Source organism: Heterocephalus glaber, unplaced genomic scaffold (assembly GCF_053883595.1).
Source record: "Heterocephalus glaber isolate CG9 unplaced genomic scaffold, H.glaber_assembly_v1.0 deba00001479, whole genome shotgun sequence".
Taxonomy (NCBI): Eukaryota; Metazoa; Chordata; class Mammalia; order Rodentia; family Bathyergidae; genus Heterocephalus; species Heterocephalus glaber.
The window spans coordinates 6,171,073-6,193,229 of record NW_028258316.1 but is presented as its reverse complement, the minus strand read 5'-3'; the positions used below and the strand labels follow the sequence as shown (position 1 = coordinate 6,193,229).

General features: G+C 50.0%; 1 protein-coding gene, 1 long non-coding RNA gene and 1 pseudogene across 11 annotated transcripts in view; 1 reads left to right on the top strand and 2 right to left on the bottom strand.

The window, feature by feature from the left end:
- Nucleotides 1-523: 523 nt before the first annotated feature.
- LOC101714047 (kynurenine--oxoglutarate transaminase 1) lies at nt 524-17,756 on the bottom strand. Of its 9 annotated transcripts, none has more exons than XM_004849171.4 (14): nt 17,569-17,661; nt 13,801-14,184; nt 8,152-8,210; nt 6,010-6,160; nt 3,508-3,657; nt 3,347-3,433; nt 3,052-3,183; nt 2,667-2,787; nt 2,282-2,358; nt 2,057-2,146; nt 1,765-1,951; nt 1,598-1,677; nt 1,104-1,190; nt 524-1,017 (listed from the first exon to the last, which is right to left on the bottom strand). In XM_004849171.4, the coding sequence occupies exons 2-14, from the start codon at nt 13,918-13,920 to the stop codon at nt 952-954; spliced, it is 1,407 nt and encodes a 468-aa protein (XP_004849228.2). In that variant the 5' UTR covers nt 13,921-14,184; nt 17,569-17,661; the 3' UTR covers nt 524-951. The 9 variants fall into 9 exon arrangements, with proteins under 9 accessions (XP_004849228.2, XP_012929105.2, XP_087038840.1 ...); XM_013073651.3 differs by lacking the exon at nt 13,801-14,184 and adding an exon at nt 10,885-11,045 and having other exon boundaries at nt 17,569-17,619; XM_087182714.1 differs by lacking the exon at nt 13,801-14,184 and adding an exon at nt 10,885-11,045 and having other exon boundaries at nt 17,433-17,589.
- Nucleotides 17,602-22,157, top strand: part of LOC147826055 (uncharacterized) — a 17,892-nt gene continuing 13,336 nt past the window's right edge. For both annotated transcript variants that reach the window (XR_015439734.1, XR_015439733.1), the window contains exon 1: nt 17,602-17,757. This is a non-coding gene — a long non-coding RNA (uncharacterized LOC147826055). The remainder of the gene's footprint in view (nt 17,758-22,157) is intronic.
- LOC101700050 (cyclic nucleotide-binding domain-containing protein 2 pseudogene) lies at nt 19,383-20,535 on the bottom strand (annotated as a pseudogene).

The window sequence follows — 22,157 nt, the reverse complement described above, 5'->3', positions numbered from 1 at the left end:
GGATGGTTACCCTCCGGTTGCACTAAAAATATATTTGGACTTTCCTGCCGCAGAACTCCTAAAGCCCATGGAATTTCTTGAGTGATCGAGTGGCTTTTTTGTTATTCATAAAAAACTCCTTTGGCCATGGGTTTAGAGGGTCACAATTCGAGGGGGCTGGCCCGGATGTCACAGCGATTCTCCTGCCTCAGGCTCCTAGTACTGGGATTACAAGCATGTGCACCACACCCTGCATGTCCCATAAATTATTTTGGTTGTCAATTTAATCTACATTTACCAAAGAACAGTACAAATGAAGGTAACATTGACTTCAGACAAGCCCAAAGTCCCCAGCCTTTTTTGGGCCTTGCCTTTAACACACACACACACACACACACACACACACACACACACACACACACATACACACACTACTGTACAAAAAGAAGAGGTTGGCTCTGAACTTCCGCTCCTTCCATTCTCACCAAGCCCCACTCAGCAATCAGTCCCACTGTCTAAGGCAGAGACATGGTGGCAACTAGAGTTTGAATAATTTAAAATTTTATTACACAAAAAAGACTCAAGACTGAATTGAACTTCCTGAGGTCAAGGTTAAATGCGGAAAGGTAGAGGCAATGCCTGAATGCCAGCTGCAGCTAGAAAACGGTGGGGGACAGGGCTGGGATTCAGGGGCTGCTATGGGGCCAATTCTCCCCAGCAAAGACAGGGGAGGCCAGAAGAAACTCAAGAGCCTACAACAGACCCAGGGTGGGGCAGAGAGCTCTCAGACCCCTCTCCTCCCGACACAGGAGTTCCTGGCACCAGGGGAGGGGGCAGATGACACCCAGACCAAGGTAGGCTTGTACCTAGCAACAGTACAGATCACAGAGCAGTGGTCACCCAATACCAGCTCCCTGATGTGGGAATGGCTGGAACCTGGGCAAAGAGGCACCAGTGTGGCAAGGAGCGACCTTACAACTTGAGCTTGGCCTTCCACTTCTGCAGCTTCTCATCCATGGCCCGCAATGTGGCTTCCTCCTGCAGTGACACACATGTGGCCTTCCTTCCACCCCACACCCAGCGGCCTCCCGAAGCACAGGAAGGGCCCCCAGCCCCACCCTTACCTTCACAAAACAGAAGCGGATGTAGTGGTCAAAGTCCTTCTGATGTGGCCCGCTGTAGAAGAAGGAGACTGGAATGGCCACCAGGCCCTGGAGGGGAGGAAGCACAGGTCTCACATGGCCTTGTGGTCCAGCAGTCACAGCTCAGGGGAGCTTCCCATGAGGGGCAGCAGGGAAAGCTAGGTCCCTGCATGTGTGCAGTGGCAGAAGCTGCCAGGAGGGGGCAGACCATGCCACAGGCCAGGGCAGAGCCAGAGAGGAAATGAGTCTGAGAATCACAGGGGTGACCTGGACAGACTTCAGAGTAATGGCCCAGCTCCTCACTATGCAGATGGGAAGACTGAAGCCCAGCACTGCATTGTCATGCAAATTAAAGTCAGGGGCCCTACTTACTGGAGTGGATGGAACCTGTACCAGGGCTCACAGTCAAGTCCAGGTGGTGCCTCTGCACTGGGCACCCTTGGCCACCAGGCTGCATGGGCAGAGGCCCTGCCTACCTTGTTCTTGATCATCCACTTGACGAAGCATCTGTCATAGGGCTCATGAGCAGCACCAGGCAGGTCAGGCATCTTGCTCTCTGGGGACAGAGGCCATGCTGAGTCCTAGGCATGACCAAGTCTCCAGCCCCTACACCCTGCCACTGGGTACAGTCAGTGTCACTCACTGAAGTTGGAGATGTCCACAGTGAGGAAGTAGCCACCCTGTGAGGCCACAGGCTTGAAGCCCACAGACTGCAGGCTGTGAATCATGTGGTTCCTGCAGCGCTGCATGGCCTGAGGGAGCTGCACAAAGTAGCTGCTGGGTTGGCCAAAGAGGAGCTGCTCCCGCTCAAAGCACTGAGCTACTGCGGCCTGTATAGGGAGGATGGACAAACAGGTCAGGGATGCGCTGCCACTGTGCCAAACGGGGTCTCTCATTGCTTGTTCCTGCCCCCGCCCAGTCCTGGCCCTTCTCACCTGGGCCTGAGTAGGACAGTGGTAGACAGAGTTCTGGTGCACAGTCCGCAGGTGCTTCATGATGTTATCGGGACCCAGGACCCAGCCCACCTGGACCAGGGACACAGGCAGCGAGCGGGTGAGGCCCTCGAGACCTGGTCAATCCTTTCTCCACTCCCATGGCTGGCATCGCTGCCAAGGACCACAAGGGAGGGTTCTCCCACACCCCACACTGCATGGACTCACCTTCCAGCCGGTGACGCTGAAGGTCTTGCCAGCACTGCCGATGGTCAGGGTCCGTTCCCACATGCCAGGGAGGCTGGCTGCCCAGGGCCAAAGAGAACCACCGCTGAGCAAGGGCGATGAGCAGGGAGGGGTGGCCTGGGCCCAGGTGCAGACATGGACTCTCCACACTGGGGACATGGCCACCCACTAAGCTACAGACAGGACTTATTGATCTCATCCTCAGGACAGCCTGGGGAGGGACATGCTGCTGTGGCCCCGTCCTCAGAGAGGTGAAGTTGCTGCCCACGGTCACACAAGTATAGATTCCCAGCCCGGGTCTAGGTCTCCAGCTGGGGCTCAGTGCCTGGTCACAGTGTCCAGGGAGATGCAGGCCAGCTCGGCTCACCTATGCTGACGTGCTGGTGTGTGTCATAGACGAGCCACTGGTAGACCTCGTCACTGATGCATAGCACGTCATGCTGCTGGCACAGGCTGGCCACCAGCTCCAGTTCTGCCTTGCAGAACACCTGTGGGACCAGGGAGGCGCAGGCCATCAGCTGGGACTGGGCCTGCTCAGTGTTAGCAGTGGCACTGGCGGGCACTAGGGCCTTCCCTGTACCTTCCCACAGACCTCAGCGCCATGACCTGGTGACACGGTCCTCTCAGGTCCTGCTTCACACATGAGGAAGCACTAGGAGAGACCGCTGTCCATGCCCACATCCCAGTCCTGAAGCCCTGTGTGGTTCCTGCGCTTGTCACTGGGACCCCCGCGAAGCTCGATCCCCAGGTACCTTCCCAAGGGGGTTGTTGGGTGTATTGAGGACCAGAGCTTTGGTTCGAGGCGTGAACTTGCTGGCCAGTTCCGTGGCATCCAGCTGCCAGTTGCTGCAAGAATCCAGGTCCTGATGATCCTGGCTGGGGCTCTGCAGGAAGTGGTGGGAGGGGCTGGCCGAATGTCCCTGCCTATCACTGGGCACCTTGCCCCAGTGTCTGTCCCAGCTCACAGACACCGGGCTCCTTCTTCTTCTCCCAGCCCAGCCCAGCTCCTTCTGGTTCCCTCTGCCACCCACTGACCCAACATCTCACCGGCCTCAGGGACACAAACACAGGGTGACCTCCAGCCATATGGGTCATGGGCTCATAACAGTCAAAAAAAGGTTCAATGATGATGACCTGGAAGGAGGGTAGAGTCAGCCGGGGTCAGCACGGCCCTGTCCCCTTGCCCACCCAAGAGCCTCACCATTCACCTCATCTCCTTCATCCACCAGCGCCTGGAAAGCTGTGAACAGGGCCCCGTAGGCTCCCACGGTCACCAGCACATTTGTGAGTGGGTCCAACTCCTGTCCCAGCAGCTTCCCAAAGAAACTTGCCAGGACCTTGGTCAGCGGTGGGTGACCCTGTTGGGGCAGAGGATCAGGTGCCCAGGCTCAACCCCTTGCTAAACTGTGCCCAGCCTATTCTAGCGCCCCCTAGTGGCAGGCATGGGGCACTGCCAGCTGCCTTCAGAGCCCTTTCACCTCCTCTCCTGCCTTTCCCATCCAGCCCATCTGTTCAGAGTTCATCTAGGGCTGTGGAGTGGCAGAGAGCTAGAGAAAATATTCCCATCTAGCTCAACCAAGGAACTCAGCAAAAAGCTACAGCAAGAGCATGTTTGTGTGGGGGAGAACAAACGTCAATGAAGTTGGTTTTGCCTTGAGCCTGGGTGAGGAAACAAGCAGGAGGATTTGAAATTGAGTGACTGGGACTGAGGAAGAGGTCAGAGACAGTGGCTCACTTGGAGGTCTTGATGCCAGAGATGTTTTAAAACTGCAAATAGCCCTTTTTTTCTTTCCACTGGAGTCCCTTTCTCCTTTCGCACTCCAGTCCCTTTTGTCAGCACTTTGAGGTTCTGTCACCAGATGTGTATGTTTTATGGCTTAATCTAGTGAATTAAGTTGTCTCTAGGATGGATGGGTCTAGTTCCCTTCTTAATTGGCTAAACTCCTGATGACTTTAAAGGAATTCAGACTAGCCAGGTAATAAAACCCCTAGGTGGCTTAAAAGGAAACTCAAATTCACCAGGTTAAACCCTGGAGGGAAGAGCAGCCTGACCAGGTTAAACCCCTGGGAGCCTAAACCTAGGTCCTAATTTTGCTCCTCCTGTCTACACAGGGGAACAACCTCATCTATTCCTTCCGAGTCCCCACTCAGATGTCTTCTTAACCAGTGGGACGAGTCCCACACTAAGACCATTCTGAGATCAGTGTATATCCCTGTGTATTAGAAAATGACCTATGCATCCACCCAGGAGAAATGAGACATGGCCGCCCCTTGGCAGCCTGAAATTTCAATTGAATTGAAAACCATATTTCAATTATATGTCTACTGTAAAGAACAAAAAATACAGTCAGAGGTGCCCTATGTTCAAACCTTTATGGCCCTCTACCTGAGGGCTGGTCTGTCCCCTAGAACTGATCATATAGATGAAATAAATCCATGTCAGCTAAAGCGTAACAGCCAGCCTAAACGAACTTGCCCAGAGTATTGCCGTGCTTCAAGACCAGATAGACTCTCGAATAGCAGTGGCCGTACAACATCAGAGGGCAATAGATCTCCTAACAGCTAAACCAAAGGGGGTCGGGAGGCTGAGGCAGGAGTACCATTGCAAGTTCAAGGCCAGCCTGAACTACATAGTGAGATTCTGTCTCAAAAACCAACCAAACAGGGCCGGGGATTTAGCTCAGTGGTTCTGGTGCCTGCCTCGGCAGCGCAAGGTTCTGCGTTCCATCCCTGGTACCAAAAAAACCCCAAACCAAACCCCAACCGAACAAAATACTGAGTATACCCACTGCTGGCAGGACAGGCAGACAAAGGAGTCCCCACATTCTCTTACTTGAAGTAATTTATCTTCAGGAAACCCACATGTATCCAAAGATGTCCAGAGTGGATTCACTGGGGCACTGGTCACATAGTGAATACCAGAAGCATCCCATGGGTGTAGAACCCGTAAGGAAAACCCACACAGGGAGCCAGTGCCGCAGGAAGTCTGCAGGCTTCATCAGGAGGCTGTGCTGAAGGGAAGGTGCCTGCGATGTGCTGTGCAGTGAGATCATTCAGGACACTGTGTCCACTTGTGGCCACTTAGGGCACACGATGCAACATCACACTGACCAGCATGTCGGGAAAAATCCTTCCCAGCAGTATGGGGACACACCACAGGTGAAGAGCCACTGTTCCAGTGTAAGGGTGGCAAATATCTCCTGTGAGTCTTTTATAGAAAGTCTGGATTTCCACTGGGCATGCCAGTGCCAGGAGGCCGAGACAAGTAGCCTGCAAGGTCGAGCCCGTCCTGAGCAATTTAGTGGGACCTTTTCTCAAAATTCAAAATAAAAAGGGCTGGGGATGTAGCTCAGTGTGTGGACCCTGGGTCCCACCTCCAATACACACACACACACACACACACACACACAAGCACACACAGAGTTAGGAATTCGAGTCTAATCCAATCAGCAGCTTGTGTGTCAGGGCTTGGTTAGGTGTCACCTCCTTCAGGCAGCCCTCCCTTACTCCCTCTCATCCATTCCCAGGTTTTTTTCCCTCCTTTCTGTTCCCTGTCCCACCTCAGAGCCTGGGCCAGAGGGGATGCTCAGCAAACTGAACATTGGCCGCACTGAATTCCCCGGGTTCTGTCCCTAAAACCCTGACCCCTGTGTGCCCTTGATGTCTTGACAGGCCTGCCCCTTCTTCCCCAGGGAAATCCCAGGACTCACAAATGCCGAGGTGTACTGGTTGAGCATGTGGTCCCCGCTGACGGCCTGCTGAAAGGCTTCTAAGGCAAAGTCTGGGGGTGGGAAGTTCGGGAAGCCCTGGCCCAAGTTGACAGCATCTTTGTACTCATTGGCCAGGTTGACATACTCCACCCTGGGGAGAAACATGGAGTCAGGGGCAGCCGACCTCTCCACCCGACCTGAGCTTCAGCCTATCCCCTCCAGGTCATTGAGCATGCAAGAGGCCCAATCTGGAGAGCTGGACAACAGCATCTGCCCCCAGCTCGCTGAGGGTAACTGGTCCCCAGCTCTGAGACAAGGTGGGCAAGACCTGGCGCCCTCTCATGGTCACAGAGGGTGTTTGAACGTCTTCAGTCAAGACTCATGAAATCATGTTTATATCCCAAACCCTGTAGAGCAAAAGCATTGTCCTTGGTGTGATCTACTGCAGCATTTTCTTCTGGGTCCTATTCTTTTTATTTTTTCTGTGCTGAGGATTAAACCTAGGGCATATACCAGGCGAGCACCCTATCACTAAGCCATACCCCAAGCCTACCTTCTGTCTTCCTTCCTCCCTCCTTTCCTTCCTGGACGGAAGTCTGGGGCTGGCAAATGCCAAGGAAGTGCTCTGCTACCAAGCCACATCCCCAGCTGTACTCCATTCTTTTAAAACACCTGTTGAACAAACTGTGTGCCATGGGACATGCCTGCAATTCCAACATTCTGGAGGCTGTGGCAGGAGGATGCCAAGTTTGGGGCCAGCTTGGGCAACTTAACAACAACAACAACAAAATATTAATGAGGCCGAGGGGGTGTAGCTCAGTGGTCCAGCCTGGCTAGCTCCTCCAGTACAAAATCAATCAATCGATTGATCACAGAATGTTCCATGATACTTGGGACAGAGGAGCCAGGCTCAAGGTCCTGTAGAGGTGCCCTTCAGGACAGGCCTCTAGGTCTGCCAGTGAGGAGAGCCTTGTGGCCTTGCTCAGCCTGCAACTTCTTCCCTCCGAACACTGGCCACTGTGAAACGTGTCTGGTCTCCAAGCCTGTTTTCTGGCACACAGTCATGGAGACCCCTGAATGCCCAGCAGGATGAGTGGCTCAGGAGGTGACAGAGGTGGAACTCCTGGCTGGGTGATGCTTGGGGCTGGTGGCCAGAGGAACTGACTGTCTGATTCAGGGTTGGAAAGCCCACCCCTTAGACTGTGGGAATGGGGAGGGGCTGAAGATGGAGGGCCTACACCAGTGGTCAACAACTGAATCCATCTTTATCCATGAAATGAAGCTTCCATGAAATCGAAGAAGGGCTGAGTCCTGAGGGCTTTCAGATGGCTGTGTGCCTAGGTGTTCCTGGAGGTGTCAGCCAGTGTAACGTTTATACAGCCGAGCTGAACTCCTGCCAAACCCCTAACTCTCTTTATTTTTCAAGAACAGGATGTTGTCCTGGGTGTGGTGGGACACACTTTTCATCCCAGCACTCAGGAGGCTGAGGCAAGCGTATTCCCAAGAGTTGGAGGCCAGCCTGGACTACATACCAAGACCAGGATATCCACACTTGATCTTAGCCAAAAGGCTTAGAAGCGATTGGAGAGGATATCCGAAAGGGCCACCTAAATCACCTCTGATGGATCTGGTGCCCCATTAAAATCCCATCCATGTGCCTCACAGCCTCAAACCACAGCCTGTGTGTGCAGCTGGATCTGAAGTGCGGGATCTGAAGAGCAGCTGGATCTGAGGTGTTGTGGGGCTGAGCCCAAACCCTGAGAGTGACCCTCTGGGTCCAGCTCCCCTTCCCAGCAGGTGCAGCATTCCAGGAGGTGGAGGAGGTGCAAGTTCATTGCAAAACACAAGATGCTATACATAAGCCAAGTGTGAAAGAAAAACCAGTCGTACTTTTTCTTTTTCGGTACCCAGGATTGAATCCAGGGCCTTATGCATGCTAGGCAAGAGCTCTACCACTGACCTACCTGTACCCCCATTACTTTTAGGAGGCAAGGTGTCATTAAATCTCACAGAGCCACAACCAAGCAGGATAAAAGCCCAGACTGCAGACCAAGCTGCTACCTGGGGTCTTCCCTCTCTTGGACACCGAGTCCCTGCCGGCCCAAGCCTGGAAGGAAAGGCACCCCAGGGCCTGTCACTCACCAGGGGTTGTGCTCCGTCCCCTCCAGTCTGCGGGCCTGCAGGAGTCTGGCCATGGTGAGCTGAGGACAGAGCAAGTGAAGGTCACAGTCAACATCAGTGACTGGTGGTGCCAGAGAGCTGCTTTTGGGACAGAGCCACACCCTGCTACTTCAGGGAAGAGACAGAGGAGGGTAGACGCTAACAGGTGGGTGGGAAGCCTCAGCCTGCTTTTCTGGCCTGGCCTGTCCTCACCTGAAGGCTCCATCCAGCCTCACCCCTGGTTCCCACCTGTGGGTGGAGTCTACAGGCCTAGATGTGGCAGGGTTCAAGTGAGAGTCGAGAGGGGCTGAAGGCTGAGGAGAGGAAACAAGGAGGACAGTGGCACCGGGGACAGCAGCAGCATCACTTACAGGGGACTTGCTCAGGACTGCTGTTTAACTTAAGAATGACCTGGCTGGGCCCATTTATAGATGAGAAAATGGAGGGGTCTAGGGCGGACGGATGTGGTGACACCCAAGCAAACACATGGAGACCCTGGCCTGTGACCCCAGACTGCGTCCTCACTCAGGAGGGGACACACTCAGGCCTGGGGGGCCTCAGGGGGCCTCAGCCCCAGCCCACCACTCCCCTCCTTGAGGCTCTTCCGGGGCTGCTCTCCCACAGGGCACAGCCGCTGTCCTGGCCTGACAGCCACCTTGGGCTCAGCCTGCCTTGGCCAGGTGACCTTGGCCGGGGTCAGAGGAGAAGTTTCCGGGACCCTGTCGGTGGCCACAGCAGTGTCAGCCCCAGGCTGGGCTCCAAGGGGCCTGGATGGCCTTGCAAGGCCTGACTCCTTCACAGCTGGGATCCTGGTACGCAGCCAGCCTGGGGCCTGAGGCCCAGTGGGGGCTTTGTTGGCTCTGTCTGCCCTGTTCCTCGGCCAGCACTCAGTGCCCGTCCCTGGCAGAATCGCTCAGCAGGAGGGAAGACCTTGTCGGGGACAACCACGTTGTCACCAGAATGTCAGTGGTCATTGTCTTTGGTCTGTTGGTTAATAGATATTTTTAATTTACTTTCTTATAATTTTATTATTTTCCAAATTTCCTAAAATAAATATTTTATTATAATGTTTAAAACATGTGGGAGGGCCAGGGATTTAGCTAAGTGGTTCTGGCACCTGCCTCACAGGCACAAGGTCCCGAGTTCAATCCCTGGCATCAAAAATAACCAAAAAATAAAAGGGGGAGACTATGATCACATTTTACAGGAATGTGTACTAATCAATAAAACAGGCTGAGCCGGGTAGGCGATGCAGGCCTGTGGCCCAAGCACTCTGACAGCCTGAGGCAGGAGGATTGCAAGTTCAAGCAAAGCCTGGGCTAGGAGACCTCATGAGAACCTGTCTCAAAATAAAAAATAAAAAAGGGGGTAGGGATGTAGCTGAGTGTGAAGGCCCTGGGTTCAATCCCCAGTAATACAAAAAATTAATTTTTTTTTGGTACTGGGGATCAAACTCTGGACCTTGCATTTGGGAGGCAGGCAGTGGCACCACTGAGCTAAATCCCCGGCCTGCAAAAAATTAAATTTTAAAAATAAAGTAAAAAGGGCTGGGGATTTAGCTCAGTGGTGCCACTGCCTGCCTCATAAGGGCAAAGACCTGAGTTCAATCCCCAGTACCAAAAAACAAAAAAAGGACACAAACAAAGAAAAAATAAAACAGTCTCCCAAATCGTATGATAGAGTATAATAACTGTTTTGTGACGAGAAAAAGACTTTATATTTTTATCTACAGACATGTTTTCTATGACAATATATGAGTAGGAAAAATAAGTTTGGAAGGACATTTATCAAAATGTCTGCAAAGCCTGCCTCTGGGGGTTGGGATTACAAAGGTGATTTTTTATTTTTTATTTTTTTCCCCCGGTACTGGGGATTGAACTCAGGACCTTGTACTTGCGAGGCAGGCGCCGCACCACCGAGCTAAATCCTCGGCCCAGAAAGTGATTTTGCTTCTTGTGTCTGCTTTTATGTTTCCCAGTGTATTTTGTTTTTGTTTTTGTTTCCCAGTGTTTTGTATGAGGAGCATGCTATTTGGATCTGACGTGTTTTTTCACGTGGCATGATCTTGGAATTCAAGTGTGTCTTAGGATCCCTAGCCACAGCCTAACTGGCATTTCTTCTGGCTGATCCCTGAGGGGGCAGCAAGGCTTACAATCGGTAGCATCTGGATTGATGACAGAGGCACTGCATCGGGAATGAGCATGCTTCAGTGAGGACTCTGGAGCAGGGGATGTGGGAGTTGGGGTGAGGGGATCAGAGAAGGGAGGAGTGGAGGGGGCAGAGCTCGGAAGGGAGAGCAATGGAAGTGAGTGCAGCTGAATGGGTTTGGGAGTCGATGGAAACAACGGGGGCTGCCAGGAACATGGGGTGCTCAATGTCCTGACCTTCAGGAGTGGCATCCCATGCTTGGTAATGAGCAGACAGTGTCTGTCCTTGGGTCATTGTGTAAGCAACATGGTAGAGCACCTACTGCATATGAGTTGCTGGGGTGAACCCAGGGATGATAGGCAGGCAGCAGCAGTGCCCACGCTGACTCAATGCAGAGCTACAAGTTCCAGACTACAGAAGCAAGGGCCAGGGAGAGCTGCTGGAAGGGCTGTAGTCAGGGAAGTCTTCCTATAGGAGGAGGCTCAGGCATAGCTTGGAAGCCAGGGCCAAGCCAGACCCAGGAGCCCCAGGCCATGCAGGAGGCACACTGCCGGGGGGAGCACTTACAGCCTGGTGCAAGCCCTGTGTGAGTGGGGCGCCAGCCTTCCTTCCTCGGAGGAGCCCCACCAGAGGCACACAGATGGCTGCTGCATTCCAGAGCATGCCTCTCAGATCCCAGGCACTGCTGATGATTCCCCTCCAGGCTCAGAGGAGGAGGAAGAGACAGCCTGGGCCAGAGAATGGCTATAAGTCACAACTTAGGTCCCCCACACAGAGTTCTAACAGCAACAAAAGTGTATCACTATGTGCCAGGCACCTGGGAAGTGCACAATTATTCCACTAAGTTATCACAACTCTGGCCACACACACACACTGCCCTGGAACTAGAGTGATCTTTTTTTCAAAATGCATATCCCTTCCAATGAAAAACAAAATGACCCAGATGAGGCTCACTGACAGCTGCTAGCATCACAGTGGCATCAACCCAACATCGTATTTTGACTCTGGAAATACAAACATGAACCAGCTATTTATTCAGCTGTAAAAGTGAACCTACCTCAGACCACACTGAGTTACTAAAATACAAAGGACAGAAGAACATGCTAAGTGACACCATAGAATGCAATCAACTCATTCAAATGGATGGAAACTCTATCAGTAGGGGTCCCCAACTCCTGGGCCTCAGATCAGGAAATATCCATCACCTGTTGGGAACTATGCCCCACAGCAGGAGGTGGCTGGGGCAAATGAGGGAAGCTTCATGTGTATTTATGGCGGAGCTCCACTTCCTGACAGATGAGGGGTGGCACTGAGTTCTCACAGGAAGACAAACTGCACTGTGAACTGTGCATTAAAGGGATCCAGAGTGGCGCAAATACAGATGAACATTAGCAGAGAGGTCTGAATGTATGGAGACCATCATAAGTCATTTGCTTGGAAACTCATGTCAAAGCCCTATCAATGAGTGTCAAGTGACAAGCCATAGCTAGTAGCGGGCTTTAGAATGATCAGTGAGTTGATGTATTTAATTCTACAGCTGCATCTGGTAGCAGGCTTTAAAGCCGAATGTGACACTCATTTTCATCTGCACATGGCCACCCGTTATTTTATTTGCCACTTCCATCCATGCCTCTTTCCCAAACTGTGCACTTGTCTTGGCCCACAAGCTAACACTAGCCACAATGAGTAAAAAACAAATGTCACGGCTTTCTCTGCTGGTGCATGCCTGTAATCCCAGTCCTTAGGAGGATGAGGAAGGAGGATCATCCTGAGTTCAAGGCCAACCAGGGCTACATATTGAGCCCCTGTCCCAAAAAACCAAAACCAAACCAAAACAACAAAAAAAACTGTATACAGTTTGATTTTTTTTTTTACAGTTGATTTTTTTTTTTTGTACCTGGGATCGAACTCGGATCCTTGTCCTTGGGGGGCAGGCAGCAGAACCACTGAGCTAAATCCCTGGTCTTACAGTTTGATTTTTTAATAACAGAATTAAAGTATTTATTGATACCACAGGATAATGGATGATACACAAGCTTCAATCTTGTCTATCATTTTATCTGGTACCATTATACAATCTAGACATTGTATAGGATGTGCTATCAATCATCTTTATAATCAAATAACTGACTTTCCTTGGATAACCTTTTTTTTTTTTTTGGTACCGGGGATCGAACTCGGGTCCTTCCGCTTGCAAGGCAGGCTGTGGAACCACTGAGCTAGATCCCCGGCCCTGGATAACCTTTTTAATGGACAAAATCAGAAGGTCACATCAGTCAAACACACCAAGGTTTCTGAAGACAATGGTGTCTTTGCCCATGCAATTATAAATCAATTTTAAGTGAAACCTGCTATCATCCTGAAGGAATTCTAACTTCTCACTGGTGGAGATGTTTACCAAGATGGCTTCAGCCTAGACTAACTTTACCTATAACATTTTTTTAAAAGGCACATTCATTCAGTGTCATAATCAAACAGCATTACTGTAAAACAAAAAAGTCTACATTATAACCCTTTGTTAGGGCTGGGGATTTAGCTCAGTGGTACCACACCTACCTTGCAAACGAAAAGGTCCTGAGTTCCATCCCTGGTACAGCAAAAAAACCAAAACAAAACAAAAAACCACCTTTGTTGGAATGCTTTATACTCTCCACAGAACTGAACTAAAATAAAACTAACCTGTTCTACAATTAGCCATAAATACAGTCCTGGAGCAGTTTTGCCCATACACACAAGTATTGTCTAAAACACGTGTTCTTTGTTGCAGCGAGGCCCTGCCACCTCTGTGCTTGGCTACGTTCACAAATCTGCTGTACCCTTAGCTCCCCTGTCACTTCTCTGCTGCTCCTCTCCCACTGAGCTCTGTTCCCTGGCAATATTAAAAGCTTCTGCTTTGGACCGGGGATTTAGCTTAGCGGTTTGCTGCCTGCTGTGCAAGTGCAAGGACCCAAGTTTGATCCCCGGTACCAAAAATAAAAAATAAAAAATAAAAATAAATAAATAAATAAATAAAAGCTCCTGCCACTGTCACCGCTACTGTTACTGCTGGAACCACAGAGCCAACTTTATCTCGTGGTTCAGCAAAGTATCAGCCTTTACCATCACAGGGCCGGGAGGTTCTGCCTCCAAAGTTTCCTCCCTTCATGGGTCCCAAATTGGAAGATTGATTGTTGTCATTGCCCAAATCACTGTAGCTTCCACCATCTCCAACATGGCTTCTATTGCAAGTGCAAGGCCCTGAGTTCAATTTCCGGTGCAAAAAACCCCTCGCTTCCGTTGTTAGCAAATCCATCATAGCTGTTCCCACTGCCACCATATCCAACCACCACCACTGCTACCAAAGCCACCTCGACCACTGAAGATTCCTTCATGAACAAAATTGTCATTGCCACCAAACCCACTTCCACACTCCCCAGAACCACTCTGACCTCATCGGCTACAGGAAGCAGTGGCCATCTCCTGCCTGGACAGGGCTTTCCTTACCTCACAGTTGTGCCTGTTCCCAGCATGGTATTTCTGAATGACGATCTTGTCCACAGAATCATGGTCCTCAAAGGTTACAAAAGCAAAGCCCCTCTTCTTTCCACTGCCTTGGTCAGTCATGATTTCAATCACTTCAGTTTTTCCCTGCTGTTCAATATAACCTCGTAGGTGATGCTTTTCAGTATCTTCTTCTTTTTTGTTTTTTGTTTTTTTTCTTTTGGTACCAGGGATGGAACTCAGGACCTTGTGGTTGCAAGGCAGGCAGTGGCACCACTGAGCTAAATCCTCGGACCTTCAGTATCTTCTTTAATGCCACCAAAAAAGATCTTCACTATTAGGTGGCGAAGCCCAACCGACCTCCAAGGCTGCTTGACAAAGTTCCAGCTTGGGGAAAAGAAGGGGGGAACACATCGTACCCTCATGTTTTATTTTTTTCTTGCCATAATGTTTAAAATTGTTACTCTGGTCACAGGAGTCATTGTGTTTGTGACTAACAACAAACTCTCCATAAGGCAAATTGACAATGATGTATTGAAATCTAATCTGGCTCAAGAGTCCCAAATTCCTGTTCTTTTTAGTTCTATTGCCACACTCACCTCTAAAGAAACCTCTCCTAAAACTCCCTCTGTTTTCCCGCTATTATAACTCCTTTCTTCTATTGATGACTTTCTTTTTACTAAAGGGGTCTTATAAAGAGACTGAAAGGACAGACTTTAGATGTAAGAAACAGTGGGAAATGGGAAATAGAAAGAAAGTTAAGACAGATAAATACACTAAGGAGGCAAGTTACTCAGTTTTTCTCAAAGTACTGTAAACATCTCCTGCTCATGGACCATGAACCCAAATAACACTTAAGTAAGATGAATAGAGGTATAGAAAAATAGAGAGCTAATAGCAAACTATATTAACCATTGTGCAGTTTCTCAAGGGCCAGCTGATGACCACAAGTTTGACATTTAATTAACTAAATCTTGCTTGTACCCCTGCTGATATAGAGATTTTGATTAAGTTACCTTCTGTTCTGCTTAGGTGTGGGTAAATAAGGGGACAATTGTAATTTTTAAAATGTGTTCATGATGTTCAACGAAATGAATCAGCTTAGGAAAAATATACTCTGTTTAGCAAAAAATAACCTTTACTTCAATGGAAATTGCTAAGGCAACCTAAAATGTAAACATGTTCTGCCCAATGCCTCCTAGCCATTGCTTAAAGATATAAAAATAAATCGGGCCCTGAGACTTCTCAGAGGGAACCTGCACATTGCTTGCGAAGGTTCTTTTCTCACTCGCCGGCCCAAGACCTCTCCCCTTCCTACCCTGCATCGACTGCAGCTGGTCTGCGGCAATTAGGTGAGCAGCAGGTCTTTGAGACTCTTCTCTCGAGACAGCTCTCTTTAGTTCTACAACTCTTCCATCCCCCTTGTGTGGCTTTGCATCCATAGCTCATCCACCTCCTCCACAGTGGCATCAGTGACAAACCCCCAGCCCCTGGAGCGCTTCATGTCTGGATCTCGCATTACCACAGAGCCGAGGGTGTTCCCCACTGCTCACAATGGCTTCTCACACTCATCAGTTGTTTCAAAGCTCAGCCCTCTGAAGAAGAGCTTCCACAGCTGCCTGGGCTCCATAGGAGACTGCCTTAGACACCATGGCAGTCAGAAGAGAGACTTTCATGATGCTTCCTCAGCATCGTCCACAAGCAGAAAGAGGTAAGATAACAAAGTATTCCTTGTTTTGTTTTTCTGAGGCAGGATGTCACTATGTAGTTCAGGCTGGCCTTGAACTCACTGCAAGGCACAGGTCAGCCTCAAACTCACTATGATCCTCCTGCCTCAGCCTCCCGAGTGCTGGGATCACAGGTGTGTGCCACCACACCTGGCAATTTTTTTTTTTTTTAATGAGGCTGTATAGTTGGAGGTGTAGCTCAGGGGAGAGTACTTGCCTAGCATGTATGGTTCCCTGGTACCAAAAAAAAAAAAAAAGCACCAACCAACCAAAACAAAAAAAGAATATGATAGCAGTATAAGCTTATTACTTAGAAATATGAGATGTGTGAGTGCATAAAAAAATACAGCTCAAAATGCTGAAAGTGAGCCAGGGATTTAGCTCAGTGGTTCCACCCCCTGCCTTGCAAGTGCAAGGACCTGAGTTCGATCCCCGGTACCAAAAAAAAAATTAACGCTGAAAGTGATTCCTGCTGGGAGGTGGTAGGGAGGAGACTGGAGAGCCAGACAGGTGACCACTTCATATCATCCCTTTAAGTACAGTCCATTCTTCCTTTGCTTTATCTTTTTCTCTTTTTTTGTAGTACTGTGGATTGAACTCAGGGCCTTTGTGGGGAGCTCCATCCCCAGCCCTTTGTTTAGTTTTTGTTTTTCAGACAGGGTTTCTCTTAACTTGTCCAAGCTAAGCTCTATCTCGTGATCCTCTTACCTCAGACTCCCAGAATTACAGGTGTACGCCACGACATCCAGATAATGTGGTTGCTTCTGTTACAGGCTGGGATATGGAGGACCAGGGAGGAGGTGCCCCATCCACATCCTTCTCAAGGCTAGAAACCGGCAGCCAGCCTTGAACTTCATCCTGAGCTCTCCCTATCACTGTCTGCTTCTTTCCACGCCATCCCCCAGGTTGTCTCTCAATCTGTCCCACTTGTTCCATCACTAAACAGTTACTGGGTGCCCACTGTGTGACTGACAACAAAACAGCTCCTTAGTAGCAGGGAGTTGGTCACGGTAGGTTGGGCATTTGTGTAAACCCCTCTAGCAATCAAAGTCCAGCTTCTCCACTTTCTGGCTGTGATTCTGCTAAATTCCTCAACCTCTCCAAGGTTTTGTCCTCAATCAAAAGGGGAAAAAAGACCTTCCAGCAGGAGAGCTGAAAGAGGCACTGGCTCAATAGTCGGCTTCTCATTTTAGTTTGGATAATCACCTTGTGCACTGGGTAGCAAGTACGTCCCAGTCTCAGTGCGTGCCAGGTACTCAGGACCCCAGTTCTCCTGCAACCCAGACAGTTAACAGCTTGTGCATCTCAGCAGTTAGGGGGTAGGCACATGGCAGATACTCCTAGCCACATCCATATACACAGGCGACCTTATACGAACGGGAGCAGCGCTCAAACTGTTCTTTCTGACCCCTACTTTTCCACCTAAGGTACCTTGCAAGTCCTCCCATTAGTTCACACTGAACACTTGTCGCTTTTCATGGCTGCACAGGTCTCCAACGGATGGACAATTATTATTCTTAAAACCTGACTGACATTACTACTGTCACCCTGGGAACTAGCAGGACCCGGGAGGGATCCACAGAGATCGAGATGGCACCCAAGGACTTGGTTCCAGGGCCTGTTCGGCCCAGAATTGGCTGTTACCTTGGGCTTCCCGTTCACCCCCAGGACGACCATACTGGGACCTACATGCAAAAAGCAGTGTCCCAGCGCAGATCAGCTAGCAGCGGGCGGGCCCAAGTTATCCCGAGGAATGGTTCGATCTTTACGACAAAGCCTCACAACACATGAATGGCACCAAGCGCATCAAGGGTTCTGGCAGCATCAGGCACGGACCCTCACCAGGTCCTCTTGGCCTCGGCACCCGCTCTCAGGGGCAGCCACCCTCGGGAAGCAGCTACTAGTCACCTTCAGCCACTGCTCCGCTCCAGCCTAGCGTATCCCCTCAGGTTGCAGCGATTCCTGTTCCTTTAAGGGGGCCGAGCCTTGGGGCACTTATGTCCGCCCAGAAGCAACGTGGCGCCGGCGCAAGAGAAGCAGTTACCTGAAAGTGTAGAGACCTCTGCCTCTGAAGTGTCTGAAGCGTTGGCTTCGCCTTGCCCGCCCTGGCCGCGCCCATTGGTGACATAACTTCCGGTAACGGATCGGCTGAGAGGTTGAGAGAGCAACTGGCTAAACCGGTTGTCAGAGGAGCTAGGTGGCCTTGCGTAAGGACCCCGGGTGGCTGAGCCAGGTGAGGGAAGGATGCAACTTGTCCCCTCCGGAAGCCCATTCAGACGCCGGCTGCCGCTGCCTGGCGTCACCTGTCCTTGTCAGCTCGGGCTGTGTCCCCGGGACCGTCCTCCTGGTCCTCCTGGTGCCGCTGTGTTCTGCCTTCCTCCCGTGTCCTCCAGGCGCCAGGTCCCCGCGGTCCCCTTCTCTCCCGGTGCCGCGGCGCGGGCGTCTCTCTGTGTGCTCCCCGCGGCAGCGTCCGCCTGACTCCCCCAGGTCCCCTCGATCTTCTTTTCCTGCATATGCTCCCCTCTTCCCACAGGCTGCACCCCGGAGCTCTCCTCGGCAGCTTTTCTGTCCGTTTTCTTTCTTTTCTTTTCTTTCTTTCTTGTGCATGGACTTTTATTAGACACTGGAATTCAAGCACAAAACAGAGATCCCTGGCCTTAGGTACCTTATAATCTAGTTAAAAACAGTAGACAGACAAGTTACATGATAATGCTCAGTTACCAGCATCAACATTAAAGAGCTGTGATTTAGGTGATCCAAAATGGCATCTAGTCCTAAAATCATTTATAAAATGTATTTGGCCTTAGAATCCACAGCACTTCAAACAAGGTAAGTTCCACTGCAGATAAACAGTCACAAAGATGAAAACACACTGAAATACTTGAGAGCACTGTGAATGATTTTTGTTATTTTGGATCTTTTGTTTTCTTATTATGGTCCGAAGCCTCCGTAATACCAATTTACCAGTCAGAAGCATGTCATCTTGTTGTTCTAGATACCTCAGTAAATTTTCAGTCCATTCAAGCGCAGCGTTATGGCTAATATGCTTCTCGCGGTTCAGTTCTGCTTTTTTAGTCTTATTGTGGGGCTTCTGCTCAGCAGCTGTGGCAAGGTCCTCAGCACCTTCACTGTCCGTCAGCACCTGACAGCTTGAGTCATTACTCCGAGAGTCAAACCACTGATCAGTATTCTCAATGTCAACGTGTTCACAGTCTTCTGTATTCTGTAAAACTGTTGGTAAGTTAGCAGCTAAAATGGCTCCTTCATCAATGTTCATAAGCGAATTTTCTCCATTGCCAGGGAAAAGTTTTCTCCATGGCTTGGTTATGGTACTTGCTTTTATCATGTTCCAAGCCCTGGATACCTCATAAATTGCATCCAACACTGTCAAATTCTTCCAAAACATTTTTTGGGTCAATTCCTTCATATACTTCTGGCGAAGTCCTGCTCAATAGTATCTTTTTACTGTGGTTAAAACTCCCTGGCTCATTGGTTGAATTAGACTTGTGATATTCGCTGGCAAATACTTCACAATTATTCTGCCGTCACCTGAACTCAACAGTTCTTCATTTGGATGTGCTGGGGGGAAATCTAAAAGAAGCACTGCTTTTTCTGGAAGACCCTTGGATCTCAAATGCTTCTGTACCTGGGGTATTCAACCGCCATCTCTGTCAATTTTGTTCTTGTCTCATCATCAATCAATTCAAGAAAATTTTCTCTCCTAAACTGTATCAACTTAGCTCCCAGGCTCACCAGTATGAAGGGTCACATGTCACGTGGGTTCTCTGGGAGGAAGGCCTGGTGAAAGCCCATAACTTCTCCTTGCTCCACAGTGTGGATTTTCATGTAGGCCCCCACTGCTGCCTCCTTGAGGAGCTCACCAAATTGATCTTTGGGCCCAGCATCCTGGGGAGACTATTTCCTGAGGTTTTGGTTGGTCCACTGAAGGTTATCCCCGTTTCTTCCTGGCTTCCTGGAGACCCAGAAGTTTCAAAGAGCTAAAGTCCTGTACAGGATATGATTTGATCTGGAATTCCTTAAATCTCACCATAGGATCTGGTTCATTGAGGTGAGCCCTCAGGGGTTTGTTGTCTATCAACTCCAGATGCTGCCAGATCCACTTGTAATAGTAAGGGGACGTCCCAAGGTCTATCAGCCGCAGGACTTCAAAGCTGCCCTTGCAGATAAACATGATGCAGGATGACTCTGCCAAGTCTTTTGTGATCAGCTGCCCATATGAGAATTGCTCTATCTTGCCCAGGGTTACTAGGTGCGAGAGCCTCTCATCAGACCATGACTGAAACAGATCCATGTTCCTAAACAACTCAAATCAATATTGAGTATCCTTTTGAATTTCCTCATCCAGCTTATTAGCAAGGAAGTCCTCCCTGTCAACAACCAGGAACTCTGTCTCCTCCATGCAGACCACAGTGGCCCACCTTACTGATGCATTCAGAAGGGCCTTTTCCCCGAAACAACTGCCCTTCTGCAGCAATGTCGGGTGGGGGTCCATGAAGGCACTGCTGCCATCTTCATCCTCTGTCACTGCGACTGGCCCTAAGTAGATGAAGTAAAAGCTGCTGTTCTTCTGTCCCTTCCTGATGATCACATGCCTGCAACCAAACCGTTCAAAGCACATGACCTTGGCCAAGAGCAGCTGCAGGGGCTCTTCATAGTTTGGGAAGCTATCCAGAGACTGCAGGATGTTGCAGAGGACCTGGATCTCATGCTCCTCCCTCCAGGAAGGCTTCTGCATGATCTTAATGGCCTTTGGAGGGAAGTGACCCTCCTCTGCAATGAAGTCCATGGTGTCAAACATAATTCGGCCTTGCTTCTTTCTATTCCAGAAGGAGAAGACAGGATTTCTTCTGTAAACAGGCTCAATGATTTGATATTCCCGGAATTCCCCCAGGCCTTGGAGGGACATCTTACACACCCGGATCATCATCATGATATCCATGGTGAGCTGGTATAGTCCTGTGCTTTTGATTTTGAAACAACCCTTCTTCACCTTTTGACATCTTCAAACTTTAATTATATATATATTTTTGGGGTTTTTTGTTTTGTTGTTTTTGGTACCGGGGATCGAACTCGAGTCCTTGGGCTTGCACAGCAGGCGGCAGAACCACTGAGCTAAGTCCCCGGCCTGATTATATTTTTTGATGTTGGACCAATTCTTCACCTTTTGGCATGATGACTTCTTAATCTGGTCAACCCCAAGTTCCTCTTTCAACTCCTCTGGCTGCAGCTCCAATTCAGACTCAGACCTAGATGCCAACTCTGCCTCCTCACCAAGCTCTGAGGCACCATCACTGAGAAAGTACCACCTTACTCCGAGACCAGCCGGTCGCACCACTGTTGCTGTCAGCACCTGATGCGACTGGCCTTCTGTCCATTTTCAAAGCTCTTCTCTGTTCGTGGCCATGGCCCCTACCCTCTTTGATACAGAAGGCACAGCTCCTTGGCCTAAGATTTGCAAAAGGATGCCCAAGGTAGGAGGAAATTAGGACCTGATTCCAGCCCGGCTTGTGCTTGAGCCCCAGCTTCCATACAGTTGCTGAGACTTCGGGTAGTGGTTGTACCTCTCTGAATGGGTTTCTCTTATTTGAAAAGGGTCGGTGTTAGAGACTGACTTTCTTGACGGCGTTTTGAGGCTTGAGTACACTGATAAAGAGCAGGCCCCTAGCAGAGTGGGTGTCCCAGAAAGGGGTGCCTAATCAGACATGGCTTGTGTGTAGACTGCTGGATAATGAGCACACATTCATGTCATTGACTCATGTGATCATCTGCAGACATTTGAGCAGTGGCTGTTGTCCCGTTTACAGGTGGCAGGACTGAGACTCAGAGGAGGAAGAAACAGGCCCAAAGTCCTGGGCAGGAGGTTCTCTTCACCTTTATTACTACAGTGTATCTACTGTCACAAAAACCAGCAGATTGCTTTTGTTTGATTGGCAGCCTGTGGCTCCCTTTCCCAGGCCAGAGTTAGGTGTGAGCGCAATAATGAATGTGCAGACAGAAGGCACTTTCTGCTGCCAACCAACTCCGCCTCTCCCCTGGCAGCGGTGGGCATTGCAGCTGCAGAGGGAGACAGGAAGTGCCTGGTGTGTGATGCTTGCTATATCCTGTTTTCTGGGACAAGGTCAAGATACCCTGGCCCTGCCCTGTTGGTTTTGATAAACTCTGTCCCAGAAGAGGGCAGTCCTGCTTATGTGAGGTGGGAATTTATCAGAGGCCTATCAATCCTTTGACTGCCTAGAAAGGGGCACAGCAAGGGCTAAAGAAAAAAACACAATAGAGACTTGAGTAATTTCAGGTATACGGGGAGAGGGGGACCAGGAGGTCAGTGCCTTGGAGCAGGCAAAGACAAAGATATTCCCTGAGCTTGCCACTATTTATTGTCTTGGTTCATAAGGAGTATCTGATGACTCAGGGCCAGGATAATCCCAAATTCAGGAGGATTTTATAATCTGAGGGAGGATCAGATGTCTCAGAGGCCAGCAATAATCCTGAGTTCACAAGGATCATATGCTGATGTAATCTTGTCCTTGAGCATCACATCATGACACCATTGAGGCCTCAGAATGGCTCCCAACAGGAATTCTTCCTGGACACCAGGGACACCCTGCAGGGAAC

Coding starts and splice junctions, on each gene's coding strand:
- LOC101714047 (XM_004849171.4), bottom strand. CDS start 13,920: ATGACTGACCAAGGCAGTGGAAAGAAGAGGGGCTTTGCTTTTGTAACC. Junction 6,161..8,151: donor GGGACGGAGCACAACCCCTG/GTGAGTGACAGG, acceptor GTTTCTCCCCAG/GGTGGAGTATGTCAACCTGG. Junction 3,434..3,507: donor TGGTGGATGAAGGAGATGAG/GTGAATGGTGAG, acceptor CCCTCCTTCCAG/GTCATCATCATTGAACCTTT.